This window comes from Kryptolebias marmoratus, linkage group LG20, assembly GCF_001649575.2.
Source record: "Kryptolebias marmoratus isolate JLee-2015 linkage group LG20, ASM164957v2, whole genome shotgun sequence".
NCBI classification, from domain to species: domain Eukaryota; kingdom Metazoa; phylum Chordata; class Actinopteri; order Cyprinodontiformes; family Rivulidae; genus Kryptolebias; species Kryptolebias marmoratus.
In genome coordinates this window covers 7283471-7305824 of record NC_051449.1, presented here as the reverse complement: position 1 = coordinate 7305824, position 22354 = coordinate 7283471, and the positions used below count along the sequence as shown (strand labels likewise).

General features: G+C 38.3%; 1 protein-coding gene across 3 annotated transcripts; it reads left to right on the top strand.

Moving 5' to 3' along the window:
* Positions 1-1041: 1041 nt before the first annotated feature.
* lpin2 (lipin 2) lies at positions 1042-22156 on the top strand. 3 transcript variants are annotated; one of them, XM_017411026.3, is made up of 20 exons: positions 1042-1412; positions 6794-6994; positions 9985-10080; positions 10467-10816; positions 10911-11018; positions 11126-11252; positions 11336-11669; positions 11751-11850; positions 12062-12249; positions 12441-12534; positions 12628-12697; positions 12785-12877; positions 13029-13108; positions 13369-13516; positions 13942-14090; positions 16212-16298; positions 16697-16849; positions 17757-17871; positions 18555-18658; positions 19513-22156. In XM_017411026.3, the coding sequence occupies exons 2-20, from the start codon at positions 6803-6805 to the stop codon at positions 19655-19657; spliced, it is 2733 nt and encodes a 910-aa protein (XP_017266515.1). In that variant the 5' UTR covers positions 1042-1412; positions 6794-6802; the 3' UTR covers positions 19658-22156. The 3 variants fall into 3 exon arrangements, with proteins under 3 accessions (XP_017266515.1, XP_017266514.1, XP_017266513.1); XM_017411025.3 differs by lacking the exon at positions 1042-1412 and adding an exon at positions 4075-4401 and having other exon boundaries at positions 10470-10816; XM_017411024.3 differs by lacking the exon at positions 1042-1412 and adding an exon at positions 4076-4401.
* The last annotated feature ends 198 nt before the right edge of the window (positions 22157-22354 follow it).

Sequence of the window (22354 nt, the reverse complement as noted above, 5' to 3'; positions counted from 1 at the left end):
ATAAGCGGAAAACATTTTTGCCCTGTAGCATTTAGTTCCAGCATGTTAAACTTGCTAATAAGCAAGTTTAACATGCTGTTTTGTTTTAAGGCTCTGCTTAGCTGCAGGTGGTTTGGAGAGGCGTTTTTTTTTCTTCTTGTTGTTATCATTCCCAAGACAAATGGTGTAAACTGATTTTATTCTTTGCCTACATTTATTTGGTGCTCAAAGTGGAAACCAAAACATAGATATTGAGATTTTAGTTAGAATTTATTTTATATTGTACCTGAGGGTTTTTTTGTGTGTGTGTGTGTGTGTGTGTGTGTTTTCTTTACTTAAATAAAGAGATTTCACCATTAAAGCTTAGCAAGGAAGGCATCCTGAATACAAAAAAGCTCAAAGTAATGACAATAAATGAACTGTTCGATCCTTTTCCACCTTTTAATGTCTCTTTAGCAATATGTAAATCCATGCTTTGTCTAAGATAATTGAGCTATGACATTAGTATTTTATTATTATTATTATTATTATTAGCTCAGAAGTATATTATATAGTATATTTCAAAAAGATACACAACTAAAATAAAATGTACAATGACAACAAGGCCAAAAGCTATATAACCAAAAAGAAATGCGGGATGACCACAATAATTCTTACATAAAGATGTAAAACAAACAAAATGTGACTAAATATAAATAAACACAGTTCCACTTAGATCTTTAAACATATGAAGCACAAAAGAAACTGAAAAATACCAGAAATAAGATCAAGATGAAACTCCAAAAAGACAACGAATAGTGGAACAATTATAAAAAACAGTCATAAAAAGATGCTTTTTATAAAAAAAAATGCTGAATGACAATTAACAGATTGAGAGAATAGCTACAAATTGATATATCCATGAAAAAATTGCCATAAGAATTGAATTGACCTAAAAGAACTACACGTTTATACCGTGGTGCAGATGAAGTCACAATAAGGTAAATGAGACTACAAAATCGTGGTAAAGGTTTGTAGTTTCATGGTGGCTGACATGTTTGTGAGGAAAGTAGGTCACGTGACTTCTCAAGACTCGCCTGTTAGGAACAAAGTCACGGCAACACTCACCACAGTAGTCCTAATTTAAATCGTTTAAGTCGTCCTTCCTGTTCATTGTTTACACGGATGTTTCAGGGCTGTGGGAGGATTTAATTCACCGCCTACCTTTTTTTGACGCCGTCCCACCAGCTGAGCGTGAGGGCTCCTCCGCCACCGCGCGGCTCTCGGTCCCATCAGCTTCATCTGCAGCCAGCTCCACACCAGTCGGTCACGGTGGTCCAGGCAGGGACACGTCAAGAGGCTTCACTGGAGTTTCACAGACGGAATTATGGGGTCTCGCTGAAGACCGCACACCCTGCTTCGTCTCGGCAGCTTTCCGCCGGAGGAACCGAAAGGTAAGGCGGCAGTAAAAAGGATGATTTCAACCTGTTTAATTCGTCCACATCTATATTTCTGAATTTACCACCAGCTAATGTTAGCTAGCATGTAAGCTGGCTAACATCTTAGCCACAGTGGGGTTCGCTAAGGAGCAAAAATAACCGGATTGGGAACTTATTCGTGGCATTATTGAATGGACAATAAGCGTGTTCGGCGGTACGAGCCGCTGAATGACTGACTTGCCCGTTGACGTTTCATGGTTTGGCCGTTAACGGTACCGTCAGTCTAACCGAGCTAGCTGATGGTTAACGAGCTGTTACGGACACAGCTAGCCGAGCTCCTTCCCCATTCATTTGTCTGGTGTTTATTTATTTTATTAAATTTATTTATTTTATTTCATTTAACTGTTATGACCTGAATGTGCTCAGCTCACAAACACTGCTGGTCTTGAACGGTAATCATAATTTCCTTTTCATTTTCTCTTTTGTTATTTCCGCCATGAGAACCGTCGAACTGGTGACGTTAGTCGAGAAGAGATTTTTCTCACCTGTGATTTTCCCAAATTGGTCCATTTTTATAAAAAAAACTAGAATAGCTAGGTTAAATGTTAGATCTGCTTCTATTTGAATTGTAAAGTTGTGTATTGAGACAAATTTGAAATCCATAATTTCCAGACATTTAAAATCTTACCTGTGCACCTGTGCAGTGCAGGGGGGGTTAGGGAGCCAAAATAAAAGGTAAAATATTTTGTTGTTCTTTTTTCTTGATAGGTCACAAACTGTGTACTTGAACAGGCCTTTCGGGCTGGCAGACCCCTTGATATAAGTTGATCAGCATTACTTGTTGTCAGAAACACCTAAAGCGTTCAGGACAGTGTTTCACCAGGACCAGGGTTGGGAAATCTTGGTGTACATAAATTACATAAAACCGACATAATGAAATGACAGGCCTTTGTGCAATCTGTGCTGCTGCCGTTGGCCACTTCTGTCACTCACTGAGCTTCCTGTGGGGTTGTAGGCAATGATAGCGCAGTTGAAGTTAAAGCTACATACGCTAAAAAAAACTTGTACCATACTGCAATAACAGTGGATTTAGCTGCATAATTTGATTAGCAAAATGTGATATTTTCTGCTCCATCAAACATTTGTGTCTCTTGGCTAAAAGGCACAAGGTTGAGACGGTGAGATACACATAAATTTGGAAAAAGAAAAGAAAAAAGAGAGGTTAGCTATCTCCCCTTTTTAGAAGACAAACACTTTTTCTTGGATGAGCCCAGAATTGTTCATGCCAAAGGAAACGTTAGGACTTTGACCATTTCTCCTTTGTGACTCACCATAGTCCCAGCAGCCAGGAATTTTCAGTACACAGTGGGGAGAAAATATATTAAACTATCATTATATAGAGGGTTTTGTAGCGCCACAAAGTGTGGAAAAAATGAAAATCAACAGTGCCTTCCTGAGGTTGTCGAGGTTTGTGTTACCCACATAATGGGCTGTCCGACTGTTACAGTTTTGGCGTAGTGTAACATGAACCTCATGTTGTCTTGTTTTTCAGCTCGGTCACAGCACTGATTCTTTTTGTCACCAAGCCAATGCAGTTGTGCATTGGATAACTCCTAATAATAAAAAAAACATAATTATGTCAAGTTAAAGCATTTCACAATACATGCATGCTCTCTTGAACTTCAAACACCCAAGTTTGAAGTGAAATGATCTTGTTGATTGTAGTTCCAGTTGTTCAGTTGTAGCTGTGTACACTTTTAGGTGCTATAATTGTTCTTTCCTCTGATATTTTATTCTCTAAATGGAAAATGTTTAAACAGTTTAGTGTGTATGGCTCTTGTTGCAATCAGAACTGGGCTCAGCACTGGAAGAAAAAACAAACTCCCAGTTCCCAACTCTGGGTGTTTTTCTTTGGTTGTGTTTACAAAAGACTGAGCAGATGGGACAGTGGGGCTGAGGCCCTGTCTGGTGGAGCCTCATCTATTGTTTTTATCTGAGGCCATCACTAAGGATCTAAAGCAGCCAGGGGAATACTGATGACCAGTGTAAAGATAACTTTTTAACAATATAAGCTTGTTTTGTGATTAGTACTTAGAATCCTGTCTCATAGGTTTACCTCATTTGAATGTATTTAGGTATGTTTTAAAGAACTTTCACTGATTTTAGATATACAGTAACCCTGATGGTGGTCATGCTTTAGGTATTTACAGTTTTCTACCTGCTTTGTAATCACATGCTCAGAATGTCAGGGAGTTCAGCGATAAGTAACAGAAAACAAGTCCAGTGGACTGAACATCTCAGGTTGATTTCAGCAGCCCGGTGTCATTAACCTCCTATCTCCTCCTTCCTGTTTTGATAAGTAATGCACAATAACAAGCACACACAGCGAAGATTGTAATGTACATGTGACTTACAGTATAAGAACACTACATAGAAGAGGACTACTTGTTTTTTTTTTTTTTTTCTTTTCCCCTGAGCTTTTAGTCTTATCAGGGGAAAACATTGCAAAGCTGTTCAGAGGAAATAGGTTTCTCTTATCAGTCATACACTGCCATCGTAAAGATGTCGTCCCATTGGTTGACATCTTCGTGCTCCGTCAGCTAACTGGATGAGCAGAAGTGCACGTTCAGAACAGAACCCCCAACAAAAAAAAAAAAAACACAGGAGGATGGCAAAGTTTATAGCAGTATTGCACAATCGCCACTTGTTCCAGATAGCATATCTGTATTTACCCCTGGGATGGTTATTCCAAGGTGATTAGGTGAGTCTGTATTTGAAGTCGAATTCAGGATGGCTGGGAGACGACATAGTCAAAATCCAAGGGCAGAAATCGGCGGACCCAGCAGAGTATCCTGAGGTGGGTAAAGTAAGGCCTGGTGTTCCACTTACTGTGATGAAGAGACAGAGATCATGGGGGAACTGGGAGCTCCTGGGAAGCAACACAGAGGACAACACAGACAACAGCGAACAGGATGAGTCCTCTTTGAGGTCATCTTGGTCCCTGGTGAGTCAGAAATAGCAGGTTCTCTAACTGCTCACATATTAATTAAAATGCTGGAGGTCCAAATATTTTTTAGTTTGCCAAATTTCTTAACTTACTGTTTTTGCTAAATCTAGAGCTTTGATGGTGTCTGTTTTAAAGCCTCAGTGAATACCTTTTTGGTGGGTTGGGGGTGTGGGGGCAGGTGGTGGAAACAGGTAAAGCATGTTTGTCATGTGTGTAAACCTTCTAACTGCTTCATTATCACTTCTTTGTAAGAAATTGTATGTCTGTAATGTGAAGTATTCCTCCAATCGTTCATAAATGGCTGTATATTTGAACTCTTCATGTTTATTTAATGCTAACAGTCAGTCAGGGGAAGCAGGTGTTCCATTTCATGTAAATGTACTTTGGCTCTTGTATCAAAATGAAACTAAAAGGTAAGTATGTGTAGCTTCTTGTCATGCTTCCTTGACGTCGAAACAATTTACAGAGTTTCTGGCATAGTAACCTCTTTCATCAGTGCACTGGTTTATATTTATCTGATGGCAGTTAGTTTTAGTGTCTGTGTGTGTGTGTAAATTATAATTGTTCAAATGTAATTTTCAAATAAGAAGATCAACAGTTCAGTTCTCAGTCCCTCCCAGTTTCAGAATGACAGGGTAAGACTCTGAACTTTAATAATTCCACCAGTCTGCTCATTTGTAAGTGACAGTAGTCCAGAAAATGCTGCGTATATAGACTGCAATGTAAATCCGTTTTCACACATGAAAACCAAAGATGCTCAGATAAATGTGCAGGCAATTTGATCCGGACCTCTTTCTGAACGGTGTGCTCACGCCTCAGTTTTTCAGCAGTAAGTGTGCTCGCATGATTAAAAAAGGATGGAAGGAAGTAAAAGGTTACATATATCTGGACTGCTGTAGAAAGAGGGCAATATTCACAACGCAGTATGAAAATGTTTTTTTTTTTTTTTTTTACAAGCACATCAATGATGAACGAGGCTCTGTGATTACTTTTCTTTAGTTTAAGATCTCATGTGTGTTTACATGTATCCACAAGATTGACAAGTGAGTTAAAAGCAAAAAAACAGATCAGCAAAAAAAGTAAAAGCAATAAATCTCACTAGCATACACAGTTGATAACTTGCAGGTCATGTTGTCTCACTTACTTGTGTATCAACCTTTAAAACAAACTTTAATTATTTACCTTATAAGAAAAAACCTTTGGCTCCCTCTCAGCTATGCAGAGGAAGAAGATCTTGTACAGGTCTCTTACAGTACTAATAAAGTCAAATTTGAGTGCTTCAAATTTAATCTCAACTAAATCCAAGCTTGCATAGATTTACCAATGTGTATACAGTTTACTCATGTATGGAGAGTAAGGTTAAAATGTTTTGTCTAAGTTCAAGGCTGGGTTTGTGCCATTCTCATTGTGGTTAAACTATTTAAAAATGAAATATTCCTTACTTCATGTATATATGAGTACACAGTTTATCTACTCATCAGCTTGCTATATTTGGGTAAAAAAACCATAACTTTCTCTTTTTCATGTTTTATTGTGCCACCCTTGCACAAATTATTCTGTAAACCCCTAACCCACCCCTCTGAATTTCCTGTTCGTGCTCCCATGGCGAAATTCAGAACAAAAGGTCATTGTGAGATAGGAGCATTTCAAGTTATATAAGAGTGATGAAGTCAACAGTGGAATGTTTTTACTAACCTCATTGAATTAGACCCTGACCCCTGCAAACCAAATCCATGTTTGTGAAGTTAATGGTTACACACAGCAGGCTTTGCAATATCTTAAGTAAAGAGGCCACCAGAAAACAGGCCGGTTTGTATGATTTTTGTCATTTTTCTTTCCAGTTAATTAGCCTCAGTGAAGTCTCTTAAAGGAATTAACATCATAACAAAATATTCATTCCAAAGGTCTTATGGTGTTGTGTGAAAATCTTTAACATTAATCCTCTTAGCCTTTGTTGTTTTTGCCAAGGGAATATGGCTGAAGTCTGTTTGATGTAGTTAGCTGGGAGCTGATAATGTAAACAGAAAGTCAGCTGCTTCCATTACAGCAGAGCAGAGGGATCTCTGTATCAGGTTGTCTCTTTGTTTAGGACCAGACATTTACTCTTCTGTCTGATGCCACTCATGTGGGACACTGACCGGTGATAGGATAACAGTGGCTCTTTGGCAGCCCAAGTCTGGAGATAACTGCTCTGCAAATAGACAGAAACGAAAGCCCAAAATCACTAAAACAAATTGACTGTGTTAAAGAGCGTATAAAAAAAGTTGAAGGAAAAAGAGGGGAGTGGGGGGGACGAGTTTTCTAAATATTCACAAGCCAAAACGGTCGTTTTCTCAGGTACCTGTACTGTTTTAAAATATTCTGTTAACATTTTCCTTTCTTTTTCCAGGCGGACACCATGAACTACGTGGGACAGCTGGCTGGTCAGGTTCTAGTAACCGTCAAAGAACTGTACAAAGGCATCAATCAGGCCACTTTGTCAGGCTGTATTGACGTTGTGGTAGTCCGCCAAAGAGATGGCACCTACCAGTGTTCACCATTTCATGTGCGCTTCGGCAAGCTGGGCGTACTCCGCTCTAAAGAAAAAGTGGTAAGTTGATTTTTGAAGTTGTTTAGCCTTTTTTATTGTATGTGAACTGACAAATTTGCAGATTGTGCCTCTTGGAGCAGAATATTTCAAAGCCAGGCAAGAAATATGCAAAATGGCTAAACTGAATGTAAATTAGAATGAGACTGTCACAAAGCCTGTAACATTTAATAAGTAATTGTTATTATTCTAGGGAATGAAGACCAATTTTATTTTGATGCAAAGACTAGAATTTTAGTCGGATTGTAGTACAGCAAGGATGTGAGAGCAGTCCTATTTTTATATGACAGTGCTATAAAATCTTTTCTTACTACTATAATCAGTAAATAATTATCAAACAAATGTAATCCTAATGTTGATCAGAATATTTGTGATATCCATTTTGACTATAATTATGCATCCCTAATTACTGGTGGAGAGCTGGGATGGAAAGTTTCAGCCTTGACTTTCATAAATATGTGTTCTAAAATGCAGAAGGCTTAAATATGCCTTTTCATACATCAAAATGTGTTCTTTCATAATAGCTACAGCTTATGAAATATATCCCTAATTAATATCTCCCCTGAGTTGTAGTCATACTAGAACGCAATTCAACCGCCCTTTCCTGCACTCAGTCCAGAATAATATGATGCCGCAGTTTTATTGTGAAGAATGAATAATTATTGAGCAGAAAGATCACAAACTATGACTCACTTAAGAAACTCTGTAGCGTTTGCGGAACGTAGGTGTGATGTTCTATTTCTTTCTTTTTCAGTAATAGTAAGTGTTGCTATATATATTCTTGCCTAGAGATACAGTCCATTTAATTGTGGTTCTGGAACAGTCATGTTATTTTTAGTGCTCACATCTCACTTGAGAAAAAAAAAAAATCTGCTTCTGTAGTGCCTTGGCCTAATTGTTAGGAAGGGACAGCAGGATAATTTCACCTAGGGTGTCCTAGTACCAGCAGGGAAAGGCAGAGCTATAGGTTCTGCATAAAAATATAAAAGTAATTTAATGTTTGTAAGAGGAACTTGCTTTAATTTGAAGTCTTAGCTACTGAAAAGCAATGGCAAACCAGAGTAGCTAACACTTTGTGGTGCTCTGACACTGTATAACCACCTACCTGGAATGCTGATGGGCTTGGAGGAGAGGAATGAATGAATGGTTTCTATGGCAACAGCTCTACAACTTGGATGTGTGGGGGAGGAGGAAGAAACCAGGAGATGGGCTAAAGGGAAAAAAAGAGGGGGTTGTTGTATAACAGTTAAACATGTGTCTACAAAATCTATTCTTAGATCTGCGAGGGCTGCTGGTTTTTTATTTATAAATGTTCTGCTAAGTTACTGGTTCAAATAAAATATTTTTTGTTTGAACCAGAAATGCAAATATTTAAAAAGGAATAGCTGGGATTTAACTGCGATTGCTGGCCAACTTTTAGTGAAATTATGGCTATGCATAGTCTGTCTGTCCTCATAAAGTTTTGTTTACCATCCAAACAAACTATTTAAGTTACTTTTTCTATTTAAAAACTTTGGAAATAATTAAACAGTCACACATTAGTAACTCTTATTTGTTTAATTTTTTCTTCATGGATTGTAATGAGTTATATAGGGATAGCAGTTAAATTGGTTGAAAACCATCAAAGCTGTATGTCCTAATTATGAGGCTCCGTAGCCACCACTTGTCAATGCAATCCTGTAATCAGGCACAGTGTTGAACATGCACAACTCAGCCACTCGAGTGAGTCTGACCTCTTACTGACTCTTGAGCGGATGGAGAGGACCTTCATTTGTCCTACTATTATTAGTTGAGGTTTGAAATTCTCAGCTGCTACCACCACACGAGCTCCCCAGAGCCACTGTGAAGGGGTGAAATTACGTCTTAATGTTGCAGAGCAAAGACACCTGGAGTGCAGTAGGACACCACATGGAAAAATACAACATTTCACAATAGACCACCACATGGAAAAATACAACATTACACATTACATGAACTGATTATTCTGGTGGCTGCTGGTTTCAAGTTAATATTGATGATATGGTGTCTGTTTGCAAAGTATTTGAGGGTCAGAGTCCTCTGTAGTCTCTGCCAGACATTACCTTTTTTTTTTTTCTTTCTGGTGTTAAATTTCTGAATGAGCTTCAGCACACTGGGAGGCTTTACAAAATGGAAACTCAGAAGATTCAAATGCTTTTTAGGATTTCTAAAACCTCGAGAGGAACAGGGGATGGACAAGCCCGGCAATGCTCAAAGGAAATGGATTTTATAAATACAAGGCTTATTGATCCTAACACCATACTTGTCCTCTTTATGATTTCTTTGAAACATATCTCTGCCCACCCAAGAAAAAGTTAATAAAGTTTATTGAAAAGTGGCACAGAAAATGCCATACTTTTTTCTGCATTTTGACTGGCAGCTTACAGCCTTCCTACACAGCCACATGTTTCTCACTTAGACTTTTTTGAATTCAAGCACAAACGCATCTCAAGTGAACTGTGATGGCTCAGATTACACACACGTGCGTGCTGCTGCGTATGGGGAAAAAAAGAAACACTAGTGCTTAATGCTAATTGTCAGGTTTTTAGTGTTTTTGTCAGCTCATATACAGGAACAGTAATTGCAAAGAGGAAATGAACCACAAGGCAAATGTTTTTACTGTTAAAACAGCATAAAAAATGTTTTTAATAGGATTTCACTACAAAGTTCTTGAATTTTTAGCAAATATTAATTTTTAAAAACTTTATTTAACTATGTATTTTCTTTTATTTGAATTTCTTTCTTGTTTTGAAGAAGCTTTGCCATGATTTAGCCATTGTTGCTAACTACTACTACTGACATGAAATGTTAACATCAGGCCTCAAACTGGCAACCTAAAGACCACTGTCGATGTACTCTAATCTTGTTTCCACGGTGTCCATCCATTAAAACATATCAGGCTACGACCTTGATTGCATTTCAGTGTTCATGTTGGCTCAGAGGCGTCAGTCTGTATCTTCTGCCAAATTTTCCAGATCGACATTGAAGTGAACGGAGAGCCTGTAGATCTACATATGAAGCTCGGTGACAATGGAGAGGCCTTTTTTGTCCAGGAAGCTGAAGAGGAGAACGTAAGCATAACAGCTACCACCAAGTTTGAAAATAAAATTAGACTGTTTGCAAAGATGACTATACTAGTAGTTTGTAAGATATGGGGTGAATGGGTTTTAGGGAGAAAAATCTTAATCATTTTGATCAATTTCTCAGGTTTCTTGTTTGTTCCCTTTTTGAAGCACTGGCACCTTTTTGTTTGAACATAAGTAAAAAATAAAGAATGCATTAGAGAAAAGCTAAACACAAAAAACATTACTTTTGTCCGCACCACTTAGGATGCCTTTGCTTTAATACCGACACAGTGATGCTGGCAGCTTCCCTAGTGTAACAGATTTGAGTCATTACCTTTCCTTGCTTCTGCTTAGCATGTTTTAGTATTCATGACCCTTCGTTCTTACTTTAGCAGATAGTCCCTGCCCACCTTGCTACCTCCCCAATTCCCACTGAGAGTCATCTATTCTGGATCTCAGAAGTGGAACAGAGGGTGCAAAAAGATCCAAATGATGACCCTGCTGACCCAGAAGACCCACCCGAACCTCCTGCTCCCAGTAGTACAGCTACAAAAAAGAAGAAAAGACGAAGAAAGAAGCACAAAGGAGACCCCCGTAGAGAAGAGCTCACCCCACCAATGTCAGTCACTTCTGCCAACTCTGTCGCTGCTACGCCTGCTGCTATGTCTAACAATGGGCAAAATGACGAGATCTTTGAGATGGACCTGAGTTCTGATGAAGAAGCTGCTGCACATGTCTCAAGGTATTTGTAAGTTAAAGACTTGTTACTGTTGTTAAGATTTTTTTTTTTAAATTATTAATGTGTTGAATTCTAAAAATGTCTTTTCTGCATTTAGGTCACCTTCAATTTCCACAATTCGTGACATCGACCCCAAATTGCCTGCAGCCCGACCTAGCCTCGAAGGTTATCCACTGTCTGATAGTGAATGGCCAGCAGGTGATGGGTATGTGCAGATCTGAATGTAGAGTAATCAACAGTATAGCAACAACACACACACAAAATTACCTTTGCTAATTATTTTTTTTGCATGTGTGTTTCTCTTTTCTGAAGTCATGGCTTGTCTCAGGCCTTTTCCCCAAAGAGTGACTCAGAACTTGTGATGAGGCCTTCAGAGAGTTTGCTCAGAGCCGAGTCCCACATGCAGTGGACCTGGGGAGAGTTTCCAGAAACAACCAGGGTAAGCACTTCTTCTCAGTAAAATTCAAGGGGGCTATTGGCAAGGGGCAATGTTATGCTTAACGACTGCTATTTATTATCCAGGTCACCAAGAAGGAGAGACCAGAACCACTAAAAACGGTGACCATCACCCCTTCTGAGAGCACCCACTTCCGTGTCATTCTCAGCTCAGAGGCCATGGAGTCAGAAAGAGAGGCTGAAAAGGAAGATGATGCTCCCTCAGTGTGTACTGTTGTCAAACCTGAGCCACGCACTCCCATCACCACTGTAACATCTGATAGTTCGCTATCGTCTGTCAGCACCATAACCTCCATTAGTCCTGTAACTCCCACGGAGCCTCTAGATGCCCTTACATCCAGCGTGACAACCTCCACCCCTTCAAACAGTCAACTGACTGATTCACCCTCGAAGAAGAAAGGTATATCAGGTGTTTGTTGGTTCGGTTATCACTCAATAAAATGTTTCATAAGTTAATTTATTTCTTTTTCTTTGAATGCAGGAGTCCCAAAAAGGAGTCAGCACCAGGGACCTGAAGATATTTACCTAGATGACCTGAATGTACTTGAACCTGATGTGGCTGCAAGATATTTTCCTAAGAGGTTTGCTGACTCAGAAAGCACATAACTGCTTCACCTACTGTATGTGCTATATGATGAGCTGTTGTACCTTTTTTTTTTTTTTTTTTTTTTTTTTTTTTTTTNAGAAAACTTATTGAACCTATTAAATAACACCATTGTTGTACTGAGATTGGCTTTGAGCAGAGAAATAATTTTTTTTTTTTTTTTTTTTTTTTACTTTTTCCTGCATTAGTGAGTCTGAGGCAACAACTAAGCATTGGATGGACTCAGAGATGCACTCTGGTTCACAGTCTCCTCAGTCTGTGGGTAGTGCGGCAGCTGACAGTGGGACAGAATGTCTCTCTGACTCAGCCAGTGACCTCCCTGATGTCACGCTTTCCCTGTGTGGAGGTCTCACAGAAAATTCAGAAATATCCAAAGGTATGTAATGTGAAAATCATCCTAAAGTACACTTTTATTGAAGCGGTGTATTAGATACACTGTATTTTATGTGTCATAGAAGCCTTAAACTACTGGGACTAAACAAGGAAAAGGTTTTTCAACCTTTCTGGAGTTGGATGATGTTAGAGTTTAACATTATTAACAATTTTATCTGTTGTCTTCGGTTGCAGAAAGATTTATGGAGCATATCATCACGTATCATGAATTTGCTGAAACTCCAGCAATTATCGATAACCCCAACCTGGTTGTAAAAATAGGAAATAGGTTTGTAACTCTCACTTTTATTTCAAATACAGCTAAAATGTTAAATATGCATGGTTATTACTGTGATTAAACAATTTGTTAATTTCTTTTCAGGTATTATAACTGGACGCTGGCTGCACCCCTGATACTAAGTCTGCAGGCATTTCAGAAGAATTTACCAAAGGTGATCTTTATTTTTTTGTTTTTGGTTTATTGTAATTTAGTAACAACCTCATCACGATATTACTTTGATTTTTTTTGTCTGCAATAGGCGACAGAAGAAGCCTGGGTAAAGGAAAAAATGCCGAAGAAGTCAGGCCGCTGGTGGTTCTGGAGAAAGAGGGCAGACAGTACAGTCAAGCAGGTTTGCTAATGTTATCATAAGAACCGAAAGCAAAAATTCAGTAGCGAAAGAATCTGTTTCAAAATTTTAAGTCACATGTTTATGTGCTGTATGGTGCTTTTCAGTCTAATTTATTAACTGTACTACATATCTACAATTTTCTTTATTCCAGTCGGAGACTAAGCCAGAAATGAAGGAGCAGTCTCAGCTGGATGAAGGACCATCCATGTCTCAGGAAAACCTGCCTTTACCGTATGTGTTACAATAAAGTATTTTAGTCATTTGAAAACCAAGCTTATTACTGGACGTAGGATGGACTTGGTGGCAAATGTTTCATAATGTAAGGAATGGAAGCAGTTTTAGAAATGTGTAAGAAATAAAAAAAATGCATTATGAAGTTTTAGTCTGAAATCTTTTAACTGCCATGTGTTGTGATATAACTTTTCACTAGTATGTTGCATGATCACGAATAATCACAGAACATAAGCAAATGTAATCTCTTTGCCCTGTAGGTCTAAAGCAGGAGACACTTCCAGTGATGAAGAGGGCAAGGAGGTCAGCGCTGCATCCTGTCAGGAGAGAATGCTGCCAGGAGATGGTCAGCACCATTCTAGCCCACATGCTTACAGGAAGTCACTGCGTCTTTCCTCTGATCAGATAGTAAGTTAATCCCTGCTAACGGGTCGTTCTTCTTTCTTTTATTTTACACTAAAACTACAGTTGTTTACTTTTTATGTACATTTAGAATTTTTGTTTATTTTCATGCACAATCTGTGTTTTCAGATGTTTTTTGATTAGTTAATAATATATATTTATTAGAAAACAGGTTCGAAGTGTTCATTGACAACAGCTTGATTAAAAAGGGTTCAGTTGATATTTTTAGGGCTCCATCTGCTGGTTGGTTATAGGATTAATTGTTTTTGCTCCATTTTCTGTCAGTAGGGGGCTCTAAAGACCTATATATGTTCATTGCACTGTGGCAAAACAAATAATTGTGTAGAGTAATGCCTATGTTGGCGTACTACCTCGAAGTGAATAAAATGGTTTGTTTCATTAGGTGCCTTCATGTGTTTCTTTGTTTCCAGGCCAGTCTGAAACTAAAGGAGGGGCCAAATGATGTGACGTTTAGCATTACCACCCAATACCAGGGCACATGTCGCTGTGAGGGAACCATCTACCTGTGGAACTGGGATGACAAAGTAATCATTTCTGACATTGATGGCACCATTACCAAGTAAGTGCTTCAAAAGGGTAATTACTCTGAAGTACCACACATAAAAAGTTAATAAAATATTCTTGCAGCGCTGTACTTTTTCTATTAATTGATGCAAATTTGTTTTTTTTTAGCACTTTTCATTAGTTTCTCGCTCACAACACTGCATATTATTAGAAACAGATATTTATACCCTTATCTTTGATAAGGGTTGATGCACATTTTTTTTTCTCAGGTCCTGCCACAGTATTTAAAGCAGGTTAAGGTTCAGGGCTGTCCTTAATTATTTTCTGTTTTAGAGACTTTGTTTTACAATGTGCTTAATTTGCTGTTGTTTGACCCAGTTCCAACCAAAGAATTAAAACACTTCTGATCATACTGAAGAGTTCACTTAGCTCAGTGATTGCCAGGTGCTCGGGTCTAGCTGCCAAAGTCATCTTTCCTCTACTGCTGATTTTATTAGTCAGTATGAGTTGTTTATGTTTGGTTATTACCAAACATGCCTCTTTGCCTGTCGCCAAATGTCTCCACTTTGTGCCAGAAGTCTTGAGGTTTGTTCACATGTAAATTTTGTTAAAGTAAACTTTGCTTCCAAGTTTTTAAAAGAGAAATCATTCTCTTTCTTGGCAAAGTTTATTTATCCGCTCTTTTGGTCCTACTATATGTCCTGTCATGAACTGTTATATTTCACCTGCTAGCTAAGGCCTGTGGGTGTCTGTGATGTACAACTTTTTTTTTTTTGTGTAAGTTTCTCTGAACGTTACACAATCTGACCTGAGGGAGAACCTGTTGGGACATTGACTCCTGGACAGATTGGCAACTCTACTGAATGTTTTTCACTTGTGAAAAAAAAAAAAAAAACATTCTCGGTGTAAAGTTATGGACATGAAAACCATTCCCAGGTGGACAGTAAACTTTGCTTCTTTAGGATCATTTATATATTTTCCTCCTGTGCATTGCGTTAAAACACACAAACGCTTCAAATCACCAAACTGCAGAAGATGTTGCTTTCTTAGCAACTGTTGATCAGTTAAGCAATGTATTTGATTAGCAGTCCCTGGCAGCTGCTTAAACCTTTAATTCCTCTGCTAGCAGTAATGTAATTCTTTTAACGTTCTGTTTTGGCTCAGGTTTTGTTATTTAAATCTGGATTTGTTTATCTCATTTTAAAGCCTCGTTAGGAAAAAAGGAATTTTGAAATTGCTAGTAGGTAAAGTCTTCCAAGTCCGTTTGTTTTTCCATTACTGTATCTGGGTTTAATCACAACTGGTGACAACCAGGTAAGAAGCAGATAACTAATCTGTAAAAAAAAGAACGTGAAGCGTCAACTCGTTCACCTGCTGTAAATTCTCCCAAAGATTCGCTGCAACATTCACACATGGTGCTCCCTGCTGGTCTCCCTGTTTTTACAAGACGGCTCGGTGGAAAATCTCCACTAAACATCCTGAACAAAATCGGTCACAACGTTCTACTACTTCAGAACATATCTAGGACGTTTAGGGACTGTTTAAATACATTTGTGGAAAGAAAAGTTTTTAGAGTTTCTTAAATATCTTTTGTGCTTTTCTGATCAGTTAATTTACCACAGACTCACTTAAGTTTGCGTTCTAAATGCGTTTTTCGATAGCAAAGTGCAGTTTTGTTCATGTAAAACTTCTAGATTATCTGACACCTAGTTACTGTTTTGAAACGAAGCTGAAGTCTGCAGCTGTTGTACGACTGTTCTGTACTGTTTAACATCAAACAGGTCCACACTGACTGCAGCTTATTATCTCTGCAACCCTTCAGGCCAACTTGTGACGTGGCACTCTTTGAAAGAGGTTGAAGAGCACAGGGCCTATAATGAGCTCATTTACATTTTAGTGTGTACATTCACACATACATACAGTTGAAGGTGAGATAGTGTCTCCCCTCTGAGCCAGTAATTCTCATTAGCAGAGAACAGTCTAATGTTCTGTATTTATCATTAAATGTGAAAGTCATCGGGGTGTTTTTATTTGACCTCTTCTGAATAGTCTGAACCACCAGTCTGCACATTTACACTCTTACTCTACATCTTTTGTGTTCTACATTTTTGAGTAATGCACCTTATAGACGGAGAAGTTTTTGTCATGTCAGTAATGTTTGTGTTTTTTGTTTTAGGTCTGACGTGTTTGGACAAATTCTTCCCCAGTTGGGAAAAGACTGGACACACCAGGGTATTGCCAAACTGTACCACTCTGTAGCTGAGTAAGTGCATCAAAACAGATTTATCACATAGGAAGAATGAATGGTGGTTAGGAGTGTCTGTCTTTAATTCTCAGGCAGCTTTCTGTGGAGTTGATGTTTTTCCCCCTAGTGTGTTTGTGTAGGAAGTTCTGAAATGGATGACTCATTAGGTTTAATTAAAATCAAGACTGAATTACTGAGAAAAAAATAACCTAAAAGCATCATTAACCAGCTCTTTTCAAAAGTTTTAAACTTCTGCTTTTGCTGCTTGAGTGAAGCAAAGAAACACTTCAACATATTGGGATGACAATCAATTATAATTTCTCTAATGAAACTGTTAGTTCTAGAAGTTGTTGTTCCGGTCATGATATTACTGTTTATTAGAGGAATCACTGTTAGTACTGCTCTTTTCATTGCAGGAATGGCTACAAGTTCTTGTACTGCTCAGCTCGGGCTATTGGCATGGCTGACATGACCAGAGGTTACCTGCAGTGGGTCAATGATGGAGGCACCATCCTGCCGAGAGGGCCGCTCATGTTGTCTCCCAGCAGCCTCTTCTCGGCTTTCCACCGGTACACTGCCATGTGCTCCTGTCAGCTGGGTTTTTTTTTTTATTATTTTAAAGTTCATTTTAAACATCAAACCTTCATTATCCCTAAATTTGAATCCATTTGACTAATTTTTGCCAGGATGAGTGGTTATTTCGACATTAAGCGTACTTGAATTTTTAAAAATATTGTAGCTTTTTTTTTTCTTTCTTATTCTCCTCCCAAATGCATGTAGTCAATAAGATTTATTCCAGCTCTCCTCCTACTGCTCTTGTTTGCAGTAATATGGAGTTCTGCAACATTATCCACAAAATGGAATGACATGTTCTTGTTGAAACAATTTCAGCTCTCGACATATTGTTCAAGTTGTTCTAGCTTTGCATGAACATCCCTTTCAGTGGCATTGTTAAATTATTGTGGCCCTCTACCTTCTAATTTACATTTGCATTCAAAAAAACTGTGCATTGACCCTGTTGGTTTATGAATTATTGGAAAAGTCATTGAAGAAATGCATTTCCTTTTCTCAGACGTGTTGCAAAGATAAGAGTAATTCTGTCTGTAGTCTTGCTGAGAGTGCAGAGCTGTATTTTGAATTGGACATCACAGAGGAGAGGGTGATTTCTTGACCTCGAAATCCATACCTTATGGTTTCTATAGCAACAGCAGCATGTTGCACGTTTTCTTGCTAAAATGATCCTCTTGATTTATTTTCTTGTAACAGAAGCACCTATACCATCATGGTACTTGGATTCTTATTAACATAGGGGATTTTTAAAGTGATAGTAAGCAATAAGGAAAATAAAATAACTATGTAAATAGGCTGAAGTTAAATAAAATAAATGTATGTTTGCCCAGATTACGTCTAACTCTGACTGGATTCACAGACAGGGCATGTAAATGTATGCATCTCTAATAAAACTGCTTATTTCAGGGAGGTCATTGAGAAGAAACCAGAGATCTTCAAGATTCAATGCCTTACAGACATCAAGAACCTGTTTCAACATAACAAGCAGCCATTCTATGCCGCCTTTGGGAACAGAACTAATGTGAGTTGATGCATGTTTGAAGATGTCAGGCTGCTAGACAAAGTACTCGCTTTTTATGTCTCGGTGATGTAGGTTTTGTGGAAGTTATTGCACCCAGAGTGTACTGGGATGTCAACACGGCACTTTGGCTATCTAACAGCAGACACAAACATAAGAACTCGACGCAGCTCTGAACCTGAGCAGAGATCATTGGTGAAGTGTGAGCCCTTGTGACTTCATCTGTTGAAGGGAGTACATCTTGGGCACAGCATCCTGCCTTCAGCTGTGTAAATACCCAAACTCACACGTAGCAGCCATAGAAACTCTCCGTCTGTCTCTAAAGCTAGCCAAATAAAACAAAATATTAAAAAAATGAGGAAAAACACACATTCTCAATCTTGCCCATCAAAACAGTTACTTTGGAAATATTGTGATTAAATACTTTAGGTGGAAAAGAAATGGGAAATCTGTGGTTAATGTTATTGTATCATTTTGCACCTGTGTACGAGACTTTTCTGGAAGCATTACTCAGGACACAAATGGTTTGTAAAGACTGTCAGTCTATATTTTCACCATGTACTTAACATTTCCATATATATTATCTAAGAAGACAGCCTTTTATATTTTTCTAACTTAACACTGTAGAAAATACCTCCCTCTAGTTTTAGTGGGTGCAGTAAGACTTTATGACTGTCTCCATTCAGGATGCTTTTGCCTATAAGGAGGTTGGAGTCCCACTGTGTCGGATCTTCACAGTTAACCCCAAGGGCGAGCTGATCCAGGAGCAGACCAAGGGCAACAAGTCCTCGTAAGTACTTGCTGAAAATTTCTTCTCTCATTACAAAATATTACCTCATTAAGAGATTTTAATAGTCACATTTTACTTTCTGAATTTATTAAATTTCAGTTTGTATGATAATTGCATTTTGTCTGATCACCACATAACATAAGACACTATTGTTCCAGATTTTTGTGGTAAACTTGTATACCTAAATGTATGACAGGACATTATGTTTTAACTAAACCTGTCTGTTTGTCTTTCCTGTCAGTTAGTATATATATAAAGGTAGCGATATAAGAATCGCAACTTGTACACTTACTTGGGGAGTTTGTCAAAGAGCCCTACGTGTAATGATGACCAGTTGTCATTTTTTCCATGTGGAGCAGTCATGTCCCTTTGAACATTACAACAATATAAAAACATTAAAAGATCTTTAGTAAACCTGCTGAACTTTTACTCAAGATCACTTTCAAAGATTACAAGAAAGCAGAATAAAAAGATATGAAATCATCTAAAGTCATACAAGCTTGTGCTTGTCTTGAGTGCTGGATTTCTTTCTGTTGACCCTACAGATTCCAGCCTCCTTGCAGACTGTTTTTCATTCGTGGTTCTTAGTTGGAAACACAATCTGCCAATATTGTCATAGATAGTGAAGAGCCCTGTTTACCTTCAAGACATTTCTTATCAGAGACTACTTTCCCAATACTTCTTACACCCCATAATACCTCATCTGAACTTTCTTTAAAACTTTGTACTTGTTCTACAGCTGTCGTTTAAATTTATTTAGCATCTAATATGTATCCAAGCGTCTCTCTTGTAAGATTCTTTTTATAAACAACAAACTGTAAATGTTTTTTTTGTCACAATCTTTCCGTTCACAGCTATGGGAGACTCAGTGAGCTGGTGGAGCACCTGTTTCCTTTGTTGAGTAAAGAGCAGAACGAGGCCTTTGTGATGCCAGAGTACAGCTCCTTCTGTTACTGGAGGCAGCCGCTACCAGAGATCAACCCCGAAGAGCTGCTCTGACTCTGACTCTGCCTGTTCGAACATCCGGGTGTACATCTACAGGACTGGATGTGGACTGGGACCCATAGCACTTAGGCACACACAGCTCTGCAGTGAGTCTGACACAGAAACAGGGTTACAAGAACACACACAAAAAAACAATACAAGGGACAGCGTACTAATGCTGGACTGCCACTGCAGTGACCACTATTCAGTACAGGTTAGAATACAAAAATATTGATTGAAATGAATATTTTCTTTCTATAAGTTTGTGTCAAGCAGAATGATTGTATTAGCCATCAGGGGTGACACAGAAGCACTGTGTGAGGTGCTACGTTTTTGAGTTGAGCAGACGATTTCTTGACTTTTACTTTAACGCCTCCAAAGAAGTAAAACATGATGTTGAAAATGAAAAGGCTTGCTGTTATTTATAACAAGAAAGACACTTTGACATCGCATAGAAGTGAAGTTACACGTACGATTGCCAAAAATGCAAGTATTCACCTTTTTAAGGACTTTAAGGTAACGTGGTTGTGGTGGCTGTCAGTTAACAGATTACACCAACCGTAACGCTTACACACTTGTTAGTTTCCAGGAGCCTACTGTAGCAAAGCAACTTTAGGAGTTCAGTTTCTGGAACCATTTTTTTTTTTTAAAGGCTCACTTTTCTGGGTTTTGAACTGCATACACAAGGATTCGTATTTGTGTTGTTTGTGTTTGTTTTTAATTGAAGATAACACAGAATATGCCAAGTATGTGAACGTCCACACTTTTCTGTGACTCGTGGATAAAATGAAGCAGCTTCCTAGTGACTTGTCGATCTGTTGGTTTAACATGTGTTCAGTTAACAATGCAGTCATTATTTATGATAATTGAAATGTTAAGTTATTGATTTCTATCGTAAAGCCTTTGCTTCTTTGAAAAAGTAATTTATAACCAATCTAACGGGGGAATACCTATGGTATTTTGTGTAGTTGGACACATTAACTTGCACTTACCAACTGCTGGGCATTGTACAATCTTTCTTTAGTCATATCTATTACAGCAAGCCGTTTTATTTTTTTTTGACAGTGAATCTTTTAATATGTAAGGCACATAGAAAATCCCTAACCTCAAAACCCACAGCTTTAGTATTAAAACGTGTGTAGATCTAAGAGATGACGCTTGAGTTGTAACAGTGGAAATAAGCAGATCTGAAAGAAGCTTAAAATGAAGGATTTCCGTTTGGAAGGTTCTGTTGAAAACTAGGATGATGTATGCGTGTGTGCATGTGTGCATACCTAATCGCTGCTGCAGTTGGGGTGACTGTTTCCAGCACCTCTTCTTCTTTCTGTCCCCTCAGTGGCTTCATCGAGACATTTCTTGCGCACTTTGTGTAAGCTGCACCCCGAGGTGCAGCCTTAAAGCTCAGCACACCTTGCACCCACATGCACTTCACTGACAGTCTTAGAAGACAGGTTATCAAAGTATGCAATTATTGCAGGATGAAGTGCTCTAGTCTGACCTTTACGATGCATCAGTTTTATCTTTAATGTCTAAATGAGCAATTGATCTGTGTTGGTTCTTGTGTGTTATTTACAAGACAAAAGGTGAGGTTGATAAGGGCACCGAAAAGATGACAAGGTAGTATCGCCGCACCATAGCTTCAGTAAGTGTGTTTGTGCTTTTTTTTTTTTTATTTGTATGAGCGAAAGAAAAGACTGATTGTGTGCCTCAGATAAACAAAGGAAGAGAAATTAGTTCTTGTTTAGACATCAACAGGAAATGCTTGACTCTGTCCAGGAAGCTTTTTGAAGCACTGCCTTGGCATTTATGTATGATTCTGGAAATGATTCCCTAACGCAGATTCTATCTCCCACCCGGGTGTATCGTGATAAGATGTGCTGGAGAAGACTGAATAAGTACGAGCAAGCAGAGCCAGTAAATGGGGAAAATAAGCACAATGTATAATGACAGCTACTTCTAGTTTATCTCTTTTAGTTCTCTCAGTCACGTCGAGGCGTTTGCTATGTTGCTCTGCTAATTTGTAGTTTAAGATGTATGTTTTGCTTTGCCTGCTTAGCTTGTTCTCTACAAAGTTTGACGTTAGATAGATTTATTTTATAATTAACAAAGAATTTCATTCTTTCTATGAAAGTAAAGCATCTTGTGTGAAAGAATCACACTACATCCTCTATTACCCTTGAATATTTGGTATGTTCTCACTCAACTGCTGTGGAAAATGATCTGGTGTATATGCTGATTATCACATTTTTCTGTCTTGTTGCCTTTTTGTTTGTTTAAAAAAAACCGTATATGATCATTTGTGGGACTATGTTCTCTTTGGATGTAACGCTTGCTATTTGATTGTGTCTGACAAATAGAAATACCTTACATGTGTGCTGTTTGATTTGTATAGAGATGTGGTTAAATGTATGTTTAAAAGAAAATCCCTTGTAAGAAGAAAAAGAAAACGGGCCTAATGAAGCTAGCAATATGTGGCTTGTGGTCCTATTTGTATTAAATTTCTAACTGAATACATTTACGTCTGCCTCTCTTTTCAGTTCGAGTCAATGTCAAGAAGTTCAGCAGTAACCACAGGCTTGTGAAGTAACTTTTACCCTGGTATTTGATTTCAAGGAACAATGCATTAATGAGGTTATTGCAGAGAAAAGTTCTGTAGGTTGTTTCAAATTTAAGCTGAACATCACAAATATTTATGAACATGGATATTCAAAG